Raw genomic sequence first — 18,385 nt, 5'->3', positions numbered from 1 at the left:
AAAAAAAAAAAAAAAAAAAAAGCTCCTGGTTCCAGACTAACCCAGCTCTATCCATTGTGGCCATTTGGGGAGTGAACCAGTGAATGGAAGATCTCTCTCTCTTTCTCTTCATAAATTCTGCCTATCACAAAAAAAAAAAAAAAAAAAAAAAAAAAAAAGGCTGGAACTCAATCTTTGTGAGTGGCAGGGACTCAGGTACTTGAGCCATCATCTGCTGCCTCCCAGGGCATGCATTAGCAGGGAGTTGGATGGGAAGCAGAGTAGCCAGGCACTCTGATACGGGTGCAAACATCCCAGTCTGAGCTTAAACTGTTGTTCCACACCACCTGCCCCTTCTCTTCATCACTTTTTAATGGAACTTAGATTTAATTAATCTTGCCTTCTTATACAACTTATTTAAGGTACTGACATTAATTGTGTTCTGAAACATCTGTATGACTTAAAAAAAAAAACACTATAACATAAGGTAACTTTCTTTAAAACGTTAGCAGTCTCATTTTAACCTCTCATTTCTTGAAGGGAGGACAGTTACATATTTTCTTATTCTGTGGCAAAGGAATGAATTCCTTCTTTCCTTCCACTCTTCCCCCCCCCTTCTTTCTTTCTTTTATTTATTACTTCATTCTTCTGTTGAGTTCATCACTGTTAATATTTGGAATCATAGGGCCGGCACTGTGGTGCAGTGGGTTAAAGCCCAGGTCTGCAATGCTGGCATTCTCTATGGGCGCCAGTTTGAGTCCTGGCTGCTCCACTTCCAGTCCATCTCCTTGCTGATGCACCTGGGAAAGCAGTGGAAGATGGCCCAAGTCCTTGGGCCCCTGCACCCACGTGGGAGACCCAGAAGAAGCTCCTGGCTTCCGATAGGCTCAGCTCTGGCCATTGTGGCCATTTGGGGAGTGAACCAGTGGATCGAAGATCTCTCTCTCTCTCTCTCTCTCTCCCTCCCTCCCTCCCTCCCTCTCTCCCTCTCTCCCTCTCTCCCTCTCTACTTCTCTCTACCTCTGTCTCTGTCTCTACCTCTCTGTCTCTGTCTCTACCTCTCTAACTCTTTCAAAAATACATAAAAATAAAAATCTTTTAAAAAATTGGAATCACTTTTCTCCAGCAGCCACAATCTCCCTTTCTCCCAACGTCTACCCGTGTAATCCTCTTACCTCCTGCTCCTGGTGTCTCCATACAGCCATATGTGTCCCTGGCTCAGCAGATGGCACCACCTAGTCCCAGCAACAGCACCCCTAACAGTAGCAGCGGGAGCAGTGGAAACGACCAGCTGAGCAAAACCAACCTCTACATCCGAGGACTGCAGCCAGGCACTACTGACCAGGACCTCGTCAAGCTGTGCCAGCCGTAAGTCGTGGAACAGGGGTGGGCTTGCTTGCCAGCTACTCTTACCCTGGAGTGCTATAGTGTTTTACTTTTAACCCATATTCACAAGGTTTCTCAGCACCTCTCCTTAAAAAACAAAATTCTGCCCACTACTAATAAATATCTTCTATGTTTCTCTAAGGGGAGCCAAGGTGGGGCTCACCCTTGGGGCCCACTGTCCAACTTTGTTTGCAGCATCTCTCCTGAACTTTTAGCCTTAATGCAAAGACTGCTGACCGTGCGCCTTCAAGGGAAATGTTCAGTATCTGTAGGTAATGATTAGAAGGCAGTGAGAGCTGGCAGGGGGCAGAGGAAAGTGGGGCCGGCCAGTTACACAGCTTGAAGGGTTTCTGCTGCCAGATATAGTCCCAGTGAATCAGAGGAGACCTCAGGTTAGTGGGTAAAGAAGGTAGAGAAAGAGGCTGTCACTCGGCATCTCCCTGAGGGTCTCACCGTGGAGCTGCCTTCGAAGGCAGACACAGCTACCATGGGGTTAGCCCAGTTAGGAACCTGGGAGAGGAGCAAAAGCGACTACCATGGGGTTAGCCCAGTTAGGAACCTGGGAGAGGGGCAAAAGCGACTACCATGGGGTTAGCCCAGTTAGGAACCTGGGAAAGGGCAAGAGCGCAGAGATGCTCAGCTCAGTCCCACCTGGCAGAAGAGTGTGTTTCACATAATATGTTTGGGGAAATGTTAGAAGAAGACAACTGAGAGTGAGACAGACTAATGGGAGGACAGAAAGAACTGAGTCTGGGGACATGAACCATAGGAAGAGGTAACAATTAGAACTGAATTTACCATCTTTCTAAATGAAAAAAAAAAAAATTTAATTTGTTTTTACTTGAAAGGCAGAGAGGTAGAGCCAGACTAACAGGGATATTCCATCCACTGGTTCACTCCTCATATGGCCTGCAACACGCAGGGATGAAACAGGCTGAAGCCAGAAGCCCAGAACTCGCTCTGAGTCTACAGCAGGGGTGGCAGGGACCCGGGTGCTGGAACCAAGGCCAGCTGTGGTGCACCAGTATCCTATATCAGAACCTATAATGGTTCAAGTCCTGGCTACTCTGCTTCCAGTTAAACTTCCTACTAATGTACCTGGGAAAGCAGAGAAGATGGCCCAAGTACTTCGACCCCTCCCCATGTGGGAGACCAGGATGGAGTTCCTGACTCCTGTCTTTGGTATAGCAGTTGGGAAATGAACCAGCAAATGGAAGATCTTTCTCTCTCTGTTACTCTGCCTTTCAAATAAATAAATATTGTAAAAAGTAAAATACTGGATCCATCACATACTGCCTCCCAAGGTGTTGCATTAGCAGGAAGCTGGAATTGGAAGCAGAGCCAGCACTTGAAGCCAGGCACTGTTTGGGATGTGGGTATGTCAAGCAGTGTCTTTACCTGCTTTGCTAAACTCCTGTCCCCAGTACAGGAAGTTTTCACAAAGAGAATCCCCTCTTGTAGTTATCCTTTGTGTCCCAGATCAAGAAACAGAACATTAGCTGCTCTACAAAAGTCTCCCTCACAATTAAAACACCTGTCCCTCAGGTATTCACTAGTTGGCTTCTAAATAATAGGTTGGTGTTGCCTGTTTGAACTTCATATAAATATGATCATGAGGTATATATAACCTTCTATGTCTGACTGCTTTTGCTAAATGTTGTTTGTGAGATTCATTGCATGTTGCAAAACTTTTAAAGAAAAAAAATTTTTTCATTTTATTTGAAAAGCAGAGAGAGACAAAGATCTTCTATCCATTGGTTCACTCCTCAAATGCCTGCAACAGCCTGAGCTGGGCCAGACTGAAACCAGAAACCAGGAACTCCAAGTCTCCCACATGGGTGGCAGGAACCCAAGTACTTGAGCCATCATCTGCTGTCTCCCAGGGTGTACAATAGCAAGAAACTGGATTGGAAGCAGAGTAGCCGGGACTCAAACCAGAGACTCCCAATACGGGATGTAGATATGCCCACTTAGTGACTTACCTACTGCACAACATCCCCACCCCACAAAATGTTATTATTGCTGTATATATTTCCATCACAGCAATATAACAATTACTCATTCTACTATTGTTGGACATTTGGGTTGTTTCCATTTGTGACTTATGAACATAAATAGTACTGCCATGAACCTACTGTCATCTTTTTTTTTTTTTAAGATTTATTTATTTACTTGAAAGAGTTACACACAGAGAGAAGGAGAGGCAGAGAGAGAGGTCTTCCATCTGCTGGTTCACTCCCCAGTTGGCCTCAATGACTGGAGCTGCGCTGATCCAAAGCCAGGAGCCAGGAGCTTCTTCTGGGGCTCCCATGTGAGTGCAGGGGCCCAAGGACTTGGGCCATCTTCCACTGCTTTCCCAGGCCATAGCAGAGAGCTGGGTCGGAAGGGGAGCAGCCAGGACTCAAACTGGTGCCCATATGGGATGCCAGCACTGCAGGCGGCGGCTTTACCCACTACGCCATGGCGCCGGCCCCACCTGTAGTCATGTGTGTACACACTAGGTATTTACATAGGAGTAAAATTGCTGAGTCATTGGATAGACATCTGCTCGGCTTTTACAGATACTACTGACTAATTTTCTGAAGTGGTTAAGCTAATTCAAACTCCTGTGGCACTATGGGTATATTCTAGTTGTTCTAGATCCTGGAGAACCTTTTACCCCAAAATGTTGTAGTAGCAGAGATCTTCTAGAAAATCCTTTACAAGGTTTTCTAAGGTAGTTTTTTTTTTTTTTTTTTTTTTTTTTTTTTACAGGCAGAGTGGACAGTGAGAGAGAGACAGAAAGGTCTTCCTTTGCCGTTGGTTCGCCCTCCAATGGCCGCCGTGGCCGGCGCACTACACCAATCTGAAGGCAGGAGCCAGGTGCTTCCTCCTGGTCTCCCATGGGGTGCAGGACCCAAGGACTTGGGCCATCCTCCACTGCCTTCCCGGGCCATAGCAGAGAGCTGGCCTGGAAGAGGGGCAACCGGGACAGAATCCGGCGCCCCGACTGGGACTAGAACCCGGTGTGCCGGCGCTGCTAGGCAGAGGATTAGCCTACTGAGCCATGTCGTCGGCCCTGAGGTAGTTTTTTGCTCATGAAGATCATATGGAGTTTTGCCAGTACCAGGTCATGCAATCTCTGTATCTAAGGGCTAGGTGTAGCTATAAAGCTGGCTCTTTCTCTTAGCTTATTTTGCTGGGAAAGTATTTAGGTGGCACTCTAGGGACTTGATCTAGGACTAGTCATTTTTAGGGGTGTTGGGATTGGGCAGATGTGTTGGCTGTGAGGGAACAGTATCATATCAGTGTAGGTCCTTGATTTCTGTACTCTTTTTTTTTTTTAAATTATTTATTTGAAAGTGAGAGGAGAAAAAGAGATCTTCCATCTGCTAGTTCATTCCCCAAATGACCACAACAGGAGCCAGGAGCTTCTTCTGGGTCTCCCACGTGGGTGCAGGGGCCTACCACTTGGGCCGTCCTCTGCTGCCTTTCCCAGGCCATCAGCAGGGAGCTGGGTTGGAAGTGGAGCAGCCGGGACTCCAACTAGTGTCCACATGGGATGCCAGTGGCTTCACAGGTGGTGGCTTTTACTTACTATGCCACAAAACCGGCCCCTTCCATACTCTGTTGTACTAAACAATACGTGCTACAAAAATCCTCTCCCATCACAAGTGAGAGAAGAAACTCAATTCAGCTTCACTGTACTTTGAGGCTTTTACTTTGCCTTTCCCAGTAGTTGCCTCATCATTTGCTGTGTCTAAAGGGATGAGAGTAGTCAGGATCAGCACGTAGGATGGAAGTAAGCAGCCCAAAAGGGGACTGTGGAGAAGCCAGAGGGAGGCAGGGGTGTGAATTGGTGCCAGGAGAGCTTGGGGGAGGGGGAAGGGAGGCTGAAAAGAGCAGGTGGGTGGAGCCCTAGTGGATGCAGGGAGCAGGCTTAGTAAGCCTTTCTAGGAAGGGTGTTTCTCATGTGCAGAAGGACTTCCTGCCTTTGTCCCAGTTGTCTCTTCCTGGCTTGCACGAGAAGTAAATGTTGCTGGATCCTAAACTCTGGTGGGCCGGAAAGAGAGGCTTGGAGTCTGGGAGTGGAACTCCTGGTTCTCTTGGAGGGGCTCCTTTTTCCAAGGAGGAAGCAGCAGTGACCCAGCTGTTGCCAGCTGCAGTGGAAATTCTGAGCTCAGAGTCTCAGGCTGCTAGACCACAGCCAGCTCCACCCTGGGGCCTTGACAGGGAGAGCAGGAGCATGTGTGTCCTCTGGCCTACAGTCAGGCTCCTCCCAGTCCCACCCCTTGCCGAAATTTGGGAAAGAATCCAAGTATGCAGCCCAGAGGGCGAGGATTGACACATCCATCTCCACCCCAACCCCCCACCCCTACTTCTAATGTGTTCTTTGCCCAGCCTCCAGGGCATTGCTTGGCTTATTCTGTCTAATCCTTTGGGTCACAGAAGCTCCACTAAAAAAGTCAGGGAGAGGCCGCCAAGGAGTAAAAACAAATCAATCAATCATTGTAAGTTCTTTAGGGATGAGAGGAGAGGTGGAAAAAAAAGTGCTTGTTTTGGGTACTGGTCTCCAGTTCAGTCCCTGCCAACTGTTTTCGGTTAGCTCTTGCGCTGCTGACTCCGTTGGTGATTTCTTTTCTGTCTCTTTAATATTTTTGTCCTCCTAGAGTGGCATGTGCAGGCTTTTTCTAGGAACATCTCCAGTGTAATTCCTGGTCTGTGATACTCCACTTTTCAAGATTTTGGAGTCCCACATGACTCTGCTGCCAATGTAGACTTCAAAAAATTGAAAAACATGACTCTCATATGAATATAGAATGAGCACATGTCAAGGATTTATTTAACTCATTAAGGAGGGAACCAACAGGCTGGTAAAGTGGATTCAGAGAGAATTTGGGGAGCTCAGTATTTATAACCTGAAGAAAGACTTGGAATAAGATTGTGAGGTTAGGAGCCGGCACTGCGGTGTAGTGGGCTGAGCCTCTACCTGCAGTGCTGGTATCCCATATGGGCTCCGGTTCTAGCCTCAGCTACTCCTCTTCTGATCCAGCTCTCTGCTGTTGCCTGGGAAAGAAGATGGCCCAAGTGCAAGTGCTTGGGCCCCTGCACCCGCATGGGAGACCCAGAGGAAGTGCCTAGCTTCGGAGCAGCTCCAGTTCCAGCCATTGCTGCCATCTGGGGAGTGGACCAGCGGGTGGAAGACCTCATTCTCTGTTTCTCCGTTTTTCTGTCTGTAACTCTACGTCTCAAATAAAAATCTAAAAAAAGAAAAACAAACCTGAACTTTATAAAAAGAAAAAAAAGATTGTGAAGTTAGATATAAAAGTAGTTTGTATCCTTTGGAATAATAAAACCAGTAACCTCTGGGTTTATCTTTTGTGCTGGAAAGGCTTTATTTGCATTTTTACTGGACAAAAGTCTACAAGTTAACCTATCTTTACAAATCTGGGCCCTAATAAGCCGTAAATAATCCAGCCAAGAAACAGCCTCCTAGATAATGAAATATTCCTAGGGCCCTCATAGCACATAGAGCCGCCGTCTGCACTTGCCAGCTTCCCATATGGGTGCCAGTTCGAGTCCCGGCTGTTCCACATCCGATCTAGCTCTCTGCTGTGACATAGGAAAGCAGTAGAAGATGGCTCAAGTCCTTGGGCCCCTGAAACACGCATGGAAGACCCAGAAGAGGCTCCTGGGTCCTGGCTTTGGATCGGCCCAGCTCCTACCATTGTAGCCATCTGGGGAGTGAACCAGTGGGTGGAAGACCAACCTCTCTCTACCTCTGCCTCTCTGTAACTCAGCCTTTCAAATAAATAAATCTTTAAAGAAAAATTCCTGGGGCCAGTGCTGTGGCTCACTTGGTTAATCCTCTGCCTGTGGTGCTGGCATCCCATATGGGCACCGGGTTCTAGTCCTGGTTGCTCCTCTTCCAGGCCAGCTCTCTGCTGTGGCTCAGGAAGGCAGTGGAGGATGGCCCAAGCGCTTGGGCCCCTGCACCTGCATGGGAGACCAGAAGGAAGCACCTGGCTCCTGGCTTCGGATTGGTGTAGCTCCGGCCGTAGCAGCCATTTGAGGGATGAACCAACGGAAGACCTTTCTCTCTCTCTCTCTCACTGTCTAACTCTGTCAAATAAATTTTTTTAAAAATTCCTTAAAAGGGCCTTTTAGAGAATGTTCCAGAGTGACATTTTGAACGAATGTCCAGAGGCCAGCGCTGTGGTGTAGAATGTTAAGCCTCCTCCTGCAGCACTGGCATCCCATATGGGCAACCAGTTCAAGTCCAGCTGTTCCACTTCCAATCCAGTTCCCTACTAATGTGCCTGGGAAAGCAGTAGAAGATGACCCACGTGCTTGGGTCCTTGTACCCAAGTGGGAGACCCAGAAGAAGCTCTTGGCTTCAGCTTGGCCCAGGCGTTGTGGCCATTTGGGAAGTGAACCAGCAGGTGGAAGATCTTGCCCTCTTGGTCTCTCTCCCTCTGTCTCTCTACCTTTTAAATAAATAAATTTTTTTAAGTCTATGCAGTTTCCCTGCCTTTTGCTTTATCATCAAGTTTTAGATGATCTTTTCTCACCTCTTGTTTTCTTTTGTTTCACTTGAGAGGCAGAGAAAGAGGCAAGGAGACAGACCCACCTCTCCCCATTTGCTTGTTCACTCCCCGGATGCCTGCAACTTCTGTGACTGAGCCAGGAATGTAGTCACGTCTCCCATGAGGTTGGGAGGAATCCAGTTATTTGAGCCATCGCCCTACCTCCCAGGGTACGCATTAGCAGTAAGCTGGAGTCAGGAGCCAAAGCTGGCACTGAACCCAGGCACTCTGCTATGGGACACAGGTATCCTAACTGCTGGCTAAGCTAAGCACTCGCCCCAAGATAGCTTTCTGAATGCTTACCCCGGTCCTGTTTCCTCTCTCTCTTAACACACTCAAATATTGACAATGAGAAATTAAAGTCTTAGAATAAGGCAGAAGAGAAAACTATTTGCAATAAAGTTGAAGTCCAGTAAATATAACAACAATAACAACAGTTAAGATTTTATGGCCAGCGCCATGGCTCAACAGGCTAATCCTCTGCCTTGTGGTGCCGGCACACTGGGTTCTAGTCCCGGTCGGGGTACCGGATTCTGTCCCGGTTGCCCCTCTTCCAGGCCAGCCCTCTGCTGTGGCCCGGGAGTGCAGTGGAGGATGGCCCAAGTGCTTGGGCCCTGCACCCCATGGGAGACCAGGAGAAGCACCTGGCTCCTGGCTTCAGATCAGCGCAGTGCGCCGGCCACAGCGCGCCAGCCGCGGTGGCCATTGGAGGGTGAACCAACGGCAAAAGGAAGACCTTTCTGTCTGTCTCTCTCTCTCACTGTCCACTCTGCCTGTCAAAAAAAAAAAAAAAATGGCCGGCGCTGTGGCTCAACAGGCTAATCCTCTGCCTTGCGGCGCCGGCACACCAGGTTCTAGTCCAGATTGGGGCGCCGGATTCTATCCCGGTTGCCCCTCTTCCATGCCAGCTCTCTGCTATGGCCCGGGAAGGCAGTGGAGGATGGCCCAAGTCCTTGGGCCCTGCACCCGCATGGGAGACCAGGAGAAGCACCTGGCTCCTGGCTTCGGATCAGTGAGATGCGCCGGCCGCAGCGGCCATTGGAGGGTGAACCAACGGCAAAAAGGAAGACCTTTCTCTCTGTCTCTCTCTCACTATCCACTATGCCCGTCAAAAATAAATAAATAAAATTTTAAAAGAAAAGATTTTATAAGTGCTTACCATATAGTATATATTAATGCTTTATATTCATTAACTCATTTCATAGTCCCAACAGTCTTATCTCCATTTCATAGGCAATAAAACTGAGACACAGAAAGTTTAAATGTCTTATTCAAAATCACACATAACCAACTTCCTGCTAACATGCCTGGGAAAGTTGCAGATGATGGCCGAAAGTGCTTGGGCTCCTGCCATCCACATGGGAGACCTGGCTGGAGTTTCTGGCTCCAAAGCTTTGACCTGGCCCAGCCATTGTGACCGTTTGAGAAGATTCTCATTCTCTCTTTATCCTTGTTTCTCTCTCTCTCTCTCTCTCTCTCTCTCTCTCTCTCTATATATATATATATATATATATATATATATGTATGTATGTATGTGTGTGTATATATATATATATATATATATATATTCTCCTTCTGTGTGTCTTCTTTTCAAATAAATAGATCTTTAAAAAGAATCACATAGCTAGAAAGTGGCAGAACCAGGATTTGAACCAAAGCAGTTGGGCTCAGGTGACCTTCACCTAGGGGTCAGTAGAAGGATGGGGGGAGAGGTCTGCTGTTTTCCATGGTAGGAATGGTATCTGTGCAGGGAAGATCAGTAATACCAAGAGTTGTTGCTGGAGCTCTGCCCTTCCCTCTGCTGTGTGGACATTGCCAAGCTTCTTTCCCAGAAAGACCCTCCTCTCTCTAACACGTCTGAGTCTTGGGGAAGAGGAGAGAAAAGTGTTGGTGTTATAAGGACTGCAGTCACCGTATTTCCTTATAGGCCCCTTTAGGGAATAGGTTTCTACTAAGGCTAGCGTTTGTTGTTCATTTCCTTTTTGTTTTTATTAAGATTTGAGTAGGAAAAGAATCATGATGGGCACCAAGAAGGGGCCCTAGATTCATCCAGCTGTCTCGATCCCTGTCCCCAGAGTATCACTTTGCATTCTCCTCTACCTTAGATATGGCAAGATTGTCTCCACTAAGGCCATACTGGACAAGACCACAAACAAGTGCAAAGGTGAGAAAGCCACTGTCCTGCCGGTGGAGGCGGCAGTGAGGGGCCGTCCCCTGCTTCTGCCCTTCGCCCCCGAGTCCTGAGCATGCGGTGCCAGGGAGGAGCCTGCAGTTTTCAGGCTTCAGCATCAGTAGATATTTAGGTTCCTTGGAGCCCAGATAGCTAGAGCTGAACCGGGGTCGTGTCCCTGAGCTGTCCCCTGAACTTTGTGCACACGGGTCATCGGTGGTGGCTTTGTTGGGGGAGGGGATGACTTGGTGGATCTCCTCTGAGGATGAGTAGTTTCCTGGGTTTTGAGCAGCTCTTGGTGGCGCTAGAAAAACGCAGGAGGAGAAAGGGCCGTAGGTTGGGGTGGGAGGGGCTTCTCCAGCAGGTGTCTGTCTGCCCTGCATGCCGGCATTTCTGGGGTGTGTCTAGAAAAGAGGGGAGGGGGTTCTTTTTGAGGTGTGCGGATGGGCTGTGGGTTACTTGAAGAGCCTAGTTCCTGATGCCTCAGGCTTCTCCAGGTGGGGGGAGAAGGGCAGGGTCCACAGGGACCTCATTACCCCTGGCATTCTTAGCCACAAAGCAGATAAAGTCTCTGGTTTTGAGGCACGTATGGATAACCACCCGAAAACTCTTCATCTCTCTCTCTCCCTCCTACTTCTGCTTCATGGATCATAACTCTGCCTCTGTCTCCTGGAAGGCCTGGGCTTCCTGCTCCTTTCACCTCCCATCTCCCAGTGATGCTGTTTCCCTGTTCCAGGCTATGGCTTTGTGGATTTTGACAGCCCCTCGGCTGCCCAGAAGGCTGTCACGGCCCTGAGAGCCAGTGGCGTGCAGGCACAGATGGCAAAGGTAAGGTGTGGTCCCCACAGCTGTTTCCCCAAGGGGTTGTGGTGGGCACCAAGGTTCTGGTTCCCTGGCTTCCGGAGTGCTTGCGAACCGTGAAGGTGATGTGATGGGCCGGTGCTGCCGGCTCTACTTTTCTGACTACATCTGGCCAGAGGCCGTCGTATCAGGTGAAGTTGGCAAGCAGAAAGGCTGGGGCCTGCTGGGGCTCCTGCCACTGCCCTGGCCCCACCCTGACCCCACTTGCCTCCAGGAGCCTGGCAGTTTTGCAACATTCTCTGAAGAAGCCAATTGTGCAACTCCAAAGTGCAGAACAATGTTCTCCACCTCCGGATCCTGTCCCTGTCCAGCAGGGTGGTGGTTTGGGGAGGGGCGGGAAGCACAGCAAGAGAAGAAGCTGTCCCTGCTGGGACCTGGCTTGTCACCCGATCACTGGCCACGGAGAGCTTTTCTACCACTCCTATGTGGAGTCGAGCCCTGCCTGGCTGGCTGAGGCAGGCGTGAGCACGCTGTGCTTCTGCCTTTAAATGGTTAAAGGAAAAGGAAATCCTGAAAGGAGAGACAGATGGGGTGTTAAGTTTGCTGGGGACCCACTGTCAAGGGCAGAGGGACGACTGAATTTTTTTTTAAGATCTTATTTATTTGAAAGGCAAAGTGATGCAGAAGAAGAAACGAATCTTCCATCTGCTTGTTCACTCCCCAAATGGCTGCCATGGTGGGGGCTGGTCCAGGCCAAAGCCAGGAGCCTGGAACTTGGTCTGGGTCTCCCATGTGGGTCGCAGGGGCCCAAACACTCCAGCCATCATCATCTGCCTCCTGGGAACATTAGCAGGGAGCTAAATCAGAAGTGGAGCAGCTGGGACTTGAAGTGGTGCTCAAGGGATACCAGCATCGCAGACAGTGGCTTAACCTGCCATGCCACCATGCCGGCCCGACAAATGATTCAAAGTACAGCTGTCAGGAGATTGCCGTTTTGTGTGTCCTACCTGCCTGGAGGTGCTCTCCCACCTCTTTCTGGAGGAGAGCCCTCTGACAAAAGCTCAAAAGTTTAGGGGTGGTCACTGTGGTACTGCTTGGGACAGCCACAGCCTGTATCAGCGTGCCAGTTCAAGTCCTGGCTCCTTCCTTCCCATTCAGCTTCCTGCTAGTGCACCTGGGAGACAGCAGATCTTAGTTCAGGTACTTGGACTCCTGCTACCCATGTGGAAGACCCAGATGAGGCTCCTGGCTCCTGGCTTCAGCCTGGCCCAGCTCTGGCAGTTGCAGCAATTTGGGGACTGAACCAGCAGATGCAAGATCTCTGTCTTTCTCCCTGTCTCTCTCACCCTGCCTTTTGCAGGGGTGCGAGGAGAGGGGGGTGGGGTGGGGAGACTCTGAAGTTTAGGAGGCTTCAGGGTTCCTAGGAGACTAGAGCTTTCAGAGCTCTGTGGTGACCCAGTGAACTGCACATCTGGCCCTCTCTGGCCCCTTCCCCTCTTCCTGCTTTCCCTCTCAGGGAATGAGCAGGCATTCCTGTTCAGAGAATTCTGCCTTGGCCGGAAGAGGGGGAGGGGGATTACTCAAAACAATCCAGCCATGGAGCAAGGCAGTCCCAGGGAATCAGCCTCTGGAGCAGGCTGTTGGGGGAGGGTGGCTGCTCTGCCTCTTCCTTAAAGAGCCCAGCTCCGCTGATGACTTACAATGCGCTTGGATGATATTGGAAATATTAAATATGCTGTTTTCCCCCTGGACAATATCCAACCCATGGTAGTGCAACTGGGTGTTACAAAGTCAGGATTCCCTTGGTTTCTGCAGAACTCTTCCTACTGTCTCTCACCTTTATTTCCTCATTTCCTCACCTTTATTTCTATTTCTATAGCAACAGGAGCAGGACCCCACCAATTTATACATCTCAAACCTGCCACTGTCCATGGACGAGCAGGAGCTGGAGGGGATGCTGAAGCCCTTCGGCCAGGTCATCTCTACCCGGATCCTGCGAGACACCAGCGGGACCAGCAGGGGGGTCGGCTTTGCAAGGTGAGGGGTGGCAACCATGGGAGATGACAAGGTTAATAAGAATGTCAGGATGTCACCAAAAATATCTCTGTCTCTCTTTCTCTCTGTCTCTCTCTTATGCTCTCCTTCTCCCTCTTTTCCTTCTTTGCCCCTTCACTCCAGTCTGTCAGGTTTCCCGCAATAAACTCTTTCCCAAAAAAAAAAAAAAATCGGCCGGCGCCGTGGCTCAACAGGCTAATCCTCCGCCTAGCGGCACTGGCACACCAGGTTCTAGTCCCGGTCGGGGCACCAGATTCTGTCCTGGTTGCCCCTCTTCCAGGCCAGCTCTCTGCTGTGGCCAGGGAGTGCAGTGGAGGATGGCCCAAGTGCTTGGGCCCTGCACCCCATGGAAGACCAGGATAACCAACTGGCTCCTGCCTTCGGAACAGCGCAGTGCGCCGGCTGCAGCGCACCTGCCACGGCGGCCATTAGAGGGTGAACCAATGGCAAAAGGAAGACCTTTCTCTCTGTCTCTCTCACTGTCCACTCTATCTGTCAAAAAGTAAAAAAAAAAAAAAATCTCTGCCTCCTCAAACTATTGGTCAAAAATACTTGAGTAAATCAAAAGTTCATTTTATTATAAGTCACAAGACTTGAAAACCCATTAGTCCCCAGATCCGTATCTCTTCCCCACTGTTTCCTGCTCCTCTAGTCTGTGTTTCTTTGATCTAGACCTAACCAGAGTAAAATAATTCTCTATATTAGTACAGCTGACTGAATATCTTGTTGGTATATTATCTTCATTTCATCTTCACAACAAACAACCCTGTGAGCTAAATATTCTACATTTCATCTTTTTCTAATTTTTTTAGATTTTATTTATTTATTTAAGAGATAGAGCTACAGACAGTGAGAGGGGGAGACAGAGAAAGGTCTTCCTTCTGCTGGTTCACTCCTCAGATGGCCGCAACAGCCAGAGCTGTGCCAATCCGAAGCCAGGAGCCAGGAGCTTCTTCAGGTCTCCCACGCAGGTGCAGGGGCCCAAGGACTTGGGCCATCCTCTACTGCTTTCCCAGGCCATAGCAGAGAGCTGGATTGGAAGAGGAGAAGCCGGGACCAGAACTGGTGCCCATATGGGATGCTAGTACCACAGGCAGAGGACCAACCCACTGTGCCATGGCACCGGCTCCTACATTTCATCTTGTCCGTGACAAGTGCTAGACTCAACACAAACGGTTCCCAGTTTTTCATCTGCACTGCCCAGACAGAAGAGTTGGATGGCAAGTGCATGGTCATTGGCAGAGTGAAAGGGGGCGTGAGTATTGTGGAAGCCGTGGAGCACTTTGGGTCTGAGAATGACAAGACCAGCTAGAAGATGACTATTGCCAACTGTGGGCCACTCAGATCATCTGGTTTCTGTTTTATCTTAACCACCAGCTCAGGAGAGCACCCCTCCATCCCATCTGCTTCTGATATCCTGCAGTTCTTTGGGTTTTCCATGGTTTCCTTACTCGGTTCCTCTGAGTCTGGCTGGGTTGCAGAGTTAAAGTCATGATCATGAAATAAAAACTAAAGAACATAAATATTCTCCACTTTATAGATGAAGAAAGTGAATTTCCCAGAGTGAAGTGAATTTGCCCAAGGTCTTCCAGGGATAGCAGGTACAGCATTGCCCTAATCCTGCCAGCATCAAGATGAGCAGGCTGAAGCAGAAGCCTCGGTCTACCTTTGCAATCTGTTGGGAGACCGACATCTTAGAACCAGCTCTGCCACTAACTGGCCTGTGGTATCAGGCATGTGTGAACCTTTGTGGACCTAAGAAATGGATATTGACTTAGATAAGTGCTTCCCCTCAGGTGTTCCTGGGGTCCCAGAGTGCTCCAGGGCTCCCTCTGCTGGGCGCTGGTGTCACTGGTAGGGCATCAGCCGCTTAACAAAGTTTCTACTTTTGTTTATCTTAAGGTTTTGTACAAAAAGAGGTTCTGTTTTGTTCATTTTTGAGTTTGAAAGCTAGTGGACTAAGGCTCATTTTCGTTCCACAGTATCTTGTCTGGTTCCTGAGTGCTCCCTCACTGTTGCAGACCTTGGCAAAAAGGTCCTTTTCCCCAGTAGGCTCCATCATAGTGACACCACCTGCTGGCATTCCCAGGAATAACCAAAGGGGACTTCCCAGGCTTGGGGCCTGCAAACTCTGCTCTCATACTCTTTTAAAGCACAGGTCCTCAGCCTTTCCCAATTCATGGGACCCTTAGTTGTCTTAATACCTTTTCTATCTAGAACAGAAGAAATGCTGAACAGTTCAATTTATTAAATAATCAAAATATCTAAGCAACTGTTTTAGTGTTCAGCAACTTCATAGCTGTTTGAAAAAATAATACATATATTGAAAGAGGAAATGCTTCAACCTTAAGTAACTGTACTTCTAAAACAGATACACAATTTCTTAAACTTTGGCATCAGAATAGGCACTCATACCTCATTTCTCATTGCACACTGGTTACCTTATAGTCCTTGGGCCAATGCCACCCACATAGGAGACCTAGAAGAAGGTCCTGGCTTCAGCCTGGCCCAGCCTTGGCTATTGCAGCCATGTGGGGAGTGAACCAGCAGATGGAAGATCTTTCTTTCTTTCTTTCTTTTTTTTTTTTAAAAAAGATTTATTTATTTACTTGAAAGACAGAGTTATACAGAAAGAGAGAGGTCTTCCATTCACTGGTTCACTTCCCAGCTGGCTGCAACGGCTGGAGCTGTGCCCGGCCGAAGCTATGCCAGTCCGAAGCCAGGATTTCTTCTGGGTCTCCCACGTGGTGCAACACCTCTGGGGCCGGCACTGTGGTGTATTGGGTAAAGCTGCTGCCTGTAGTGCCGGCATCCCATATGGGCACCGGTCAAGTCCCAGCTGCTCCACTTCCAATCCAGATCTCCTCTATGGCCTGGGAAAGCAGTAGAAGATGACCCAAATCCTTGGGCCCCTGCACCCACGTGGGAGACCCAGAAGAAGCTCCTGGCTTCTGATCGGCGCAGCTCCAGTCATTGTGGCCAATGGGGGAGTGAACCAGCAGATAGAACACCTCTCTCTCTCTCGACCTCTCTCTCTGCCTCTGCCTCTCCTTCTCTCTCTGTGTAACTCTGACTTTCAAATAAATAAATAAATCTTAAAAAAAAAAAAAAAGCACCCATATGGGATCCTGACATTGCATGGGGCAGCTTTAGCCACTATGCCACAGCATTGGCCGCAGAAGATCTTTCTCTGTCTCTCTTTGTATCTCTCCCTCTCTGTAACTTGACTTTCAAATAGATAAGTAATTTTTTCAAGATTTATTTGTTTGTTTATTTGAAAGGAGGGATTGCACAGGGAGAAGGAGATTCAGAGAGGGGTCTTCCATCCACTCGTTACCTCTAAGATGGCTGCAACAGCCTGGGGCTCTGGCAGGCTGAAACCAGGAGCCAGGAGCTTCTTCCAGGTCTTCTAATTTGGTGGTGGGGGGTCTAAGCACTTGGACTATCTTCCACTACTCTTCCCATTTAACTGGGAGCTTGATCAGAAGTGGAGCAACTGGGACTCAGCTAGTGCCCATATGGGATTCTGCTGTTGCAGGCAGCAGCTCTACCCACCACAATACAATGTTGGCCCCTATATAAATCTTTAAGAAACAAAAATAAGGAGCCAGTGCTGTGGCATAGTGGGTCAAGCTGTTGTCTGCAGTACTGACATCCCATTTGGGTGCCGTTTTGAGTCCCAGCTGTTCCACTTCCATTCCAGCTCTCTGCTGTGGCCTGGGAAAGCAGTAGAAGATGGCCCAAGTCCTTGGGCCCCTGCACCCATGTGAGAGACCTGGAAGAAGCTCCTGGCTTCTGACTTCGGATCGGCGCAGCTCTGGCTGAATCAGCCATTTGGGGAGTGAACCAGTAGATGGAAGATCTCTCTCTCTCCCTCTGCCTCTGCCTCTATGTAACTCTTTTAAATAAATAAATCTTTTAAAAAAAAAAAGTGAACTAATATTTGAGTTAGTAGTCCCTGTGATATGCAGATGTTGCTGGGTTTTTTTTAGTTCATCACAATAACCCAGGATGCCTGAGATCTGTTACTTTGAAAGTTTTGAAAAACTGAAACCTCTCACATGTTTCTGTATTATCTACCAATTTTTCGTGCATTTAGATTCTTGCAAAATATAATTTCCAGCAACTTATAAACATTGCCATTTTAAATCAAACTGTTCTAGCATTTAAAATAAATCTGAATGAGGGGCCAGAACTTCGCCCTAGAGGGTAAAGCTGCAGCCTGCTGTGCCAGCATCCCATGTGGCCACTGGTTCAAGTCCTGGCTGCTCCACTTCCTATCCAGCTCTCTGCTATGGCCTGGGAAAGCAATAGAAGATGGCCCAAGTCCTTGGGCCTCTCCACCCACGTGGGAGACCCAGAAAAAGCTCCTGACTCTTGGGTTCTGATTGACGCAGCTCCTGCCATTGTAGCCAGCTGGGAGTGAACCAGCAAATGGAAGACCTCTTGACCTCTGCCTTTCTGCCTCTCCTTCTCTCTCTGTGTAACTCTGACTTTCAAATAAATAAATAAATCCAAGTGAGATCTAAAAATAGTAATTTGACATACAAAATCAACCTTTTAAGAAGGGGCAGGTAGCTCCATGCTTCCAGGCCTGCACGTGGCTGGCTTCTCTGCTGGATATGAATCCAGATTTCCCTTTCTTTCTTGGATAGGGCCCTCACTCCCCTATGCATTTCTCTCACTGAATAAAAAACTTAAACACTTAAATTATAAAGGGAGGGGGCAGGCATTTGGCCCTAGCAGTTAAAATGCCTGGTCTCATATTGGAGTATTTGGGTTGAGGGCTTTCTCTGGCTTCCAGTCCCAGCTTTCTGCTACTTCAGATCCCAGGATGCAGTGATGATGGCTCAAGTGGTCTGGTCCCAGCCATCCATGTGGGAGGTCTGGGGCTGAGTTTCCAGCTCCTGGCTTCGGCCTGTCCCTGCTATGGATGTTACTGGTATTGGGGAATGAACCAGTGAGAGATCTTTGTCTGTCTGTCTGTCTCTCTCTCTCTCTCAATCTCTCTCTGCCTTTCAATCAATAATAAATTCATGGGCTATTTCTTTTTTAGTACTCATAGTCTCATCACTCTTAGAGTGTTCCTTTTTTCTCCTCTAGAGTAAAACATGTCTTACAGTGGGAAGTCTTTATGGATCATCCTGTCATACTTCTCTCCAACAAAAACATATGCATAAATTTAGAAGTTTCCCTGTTGCCCTTAGGACATGTGTAATAACTTAATCTGTGAGAGAGTTATATTTTTAAAAAAAGATTTACCTATTTGAAAGAGTTACCCAAAGAGAGAGAGAGCTTCCATCTGCTGGCCCACTCCCCAGGTGGCCACAATGGCTGGAGCTGTGCTGATCTGGAGCCAGGAGCCTCTTCTGGGTCTCCAACATGGGTGCAGGGGCCCAAGGACTTGGGCCATGTTCCACTGCTTTTC

The 18,385-nt window shown here is 48.5% G+C and overlaps 1 protein-coding gene across 5 annotated transcripts in view; it reads left to right on the top strand.

Annotated features, from left to right (window-relative positions):
• Window positions 1-18,385, top strand: part of RBMS2 (RNA binding motif single stranded interacting protein 2) — a 57,263-nt gene that overhangs the window by 26,991 nt on the left and 11,887 nt on the right. For all 5 annotated transcript variants that reach the window (XM_062203433.1, XM_062203436.1, XM_062203434.1 and 2 more), the window contains exons 2-5: window positions 1,181-1,347; window positions 10,037-10,095; window positions 10,838-10,929; window positions 12,782-12,939. In XM_062203433.1, the coding sequence (XP_062059417.1) occupies window positions 1,181-1,347; window positions 10,037-10,095; window positions 10,838-10,929; window positions 12,782-12,939 (476 nt within the window). The remainder of the gene's footprint in view (window positions 1-1,180; window positions 1,348-10,036; window positions 10,096-10,837; window positions 10,930-12,781; window positions 12,940-18,385) is intronic.

The sequence above is a fragment of the Lepus europaeus genome, chromosome 10, assembly GCF_033115175.1.
Source record: "Lepus europaeus isolate LE1 chromosome 10, mLepTim1.pri, whole genome shotgun sequence".
NCBI lineage: Eukaryota > Metazoa > Chordata > Mammalia > Lagomorpha > Leporidae > Lepus > Lepus europaeus.
Note: the sequence above shows the minus strand (reverse complement) of the source record. Positions and strands in the feature narration are given on the sequence as shown.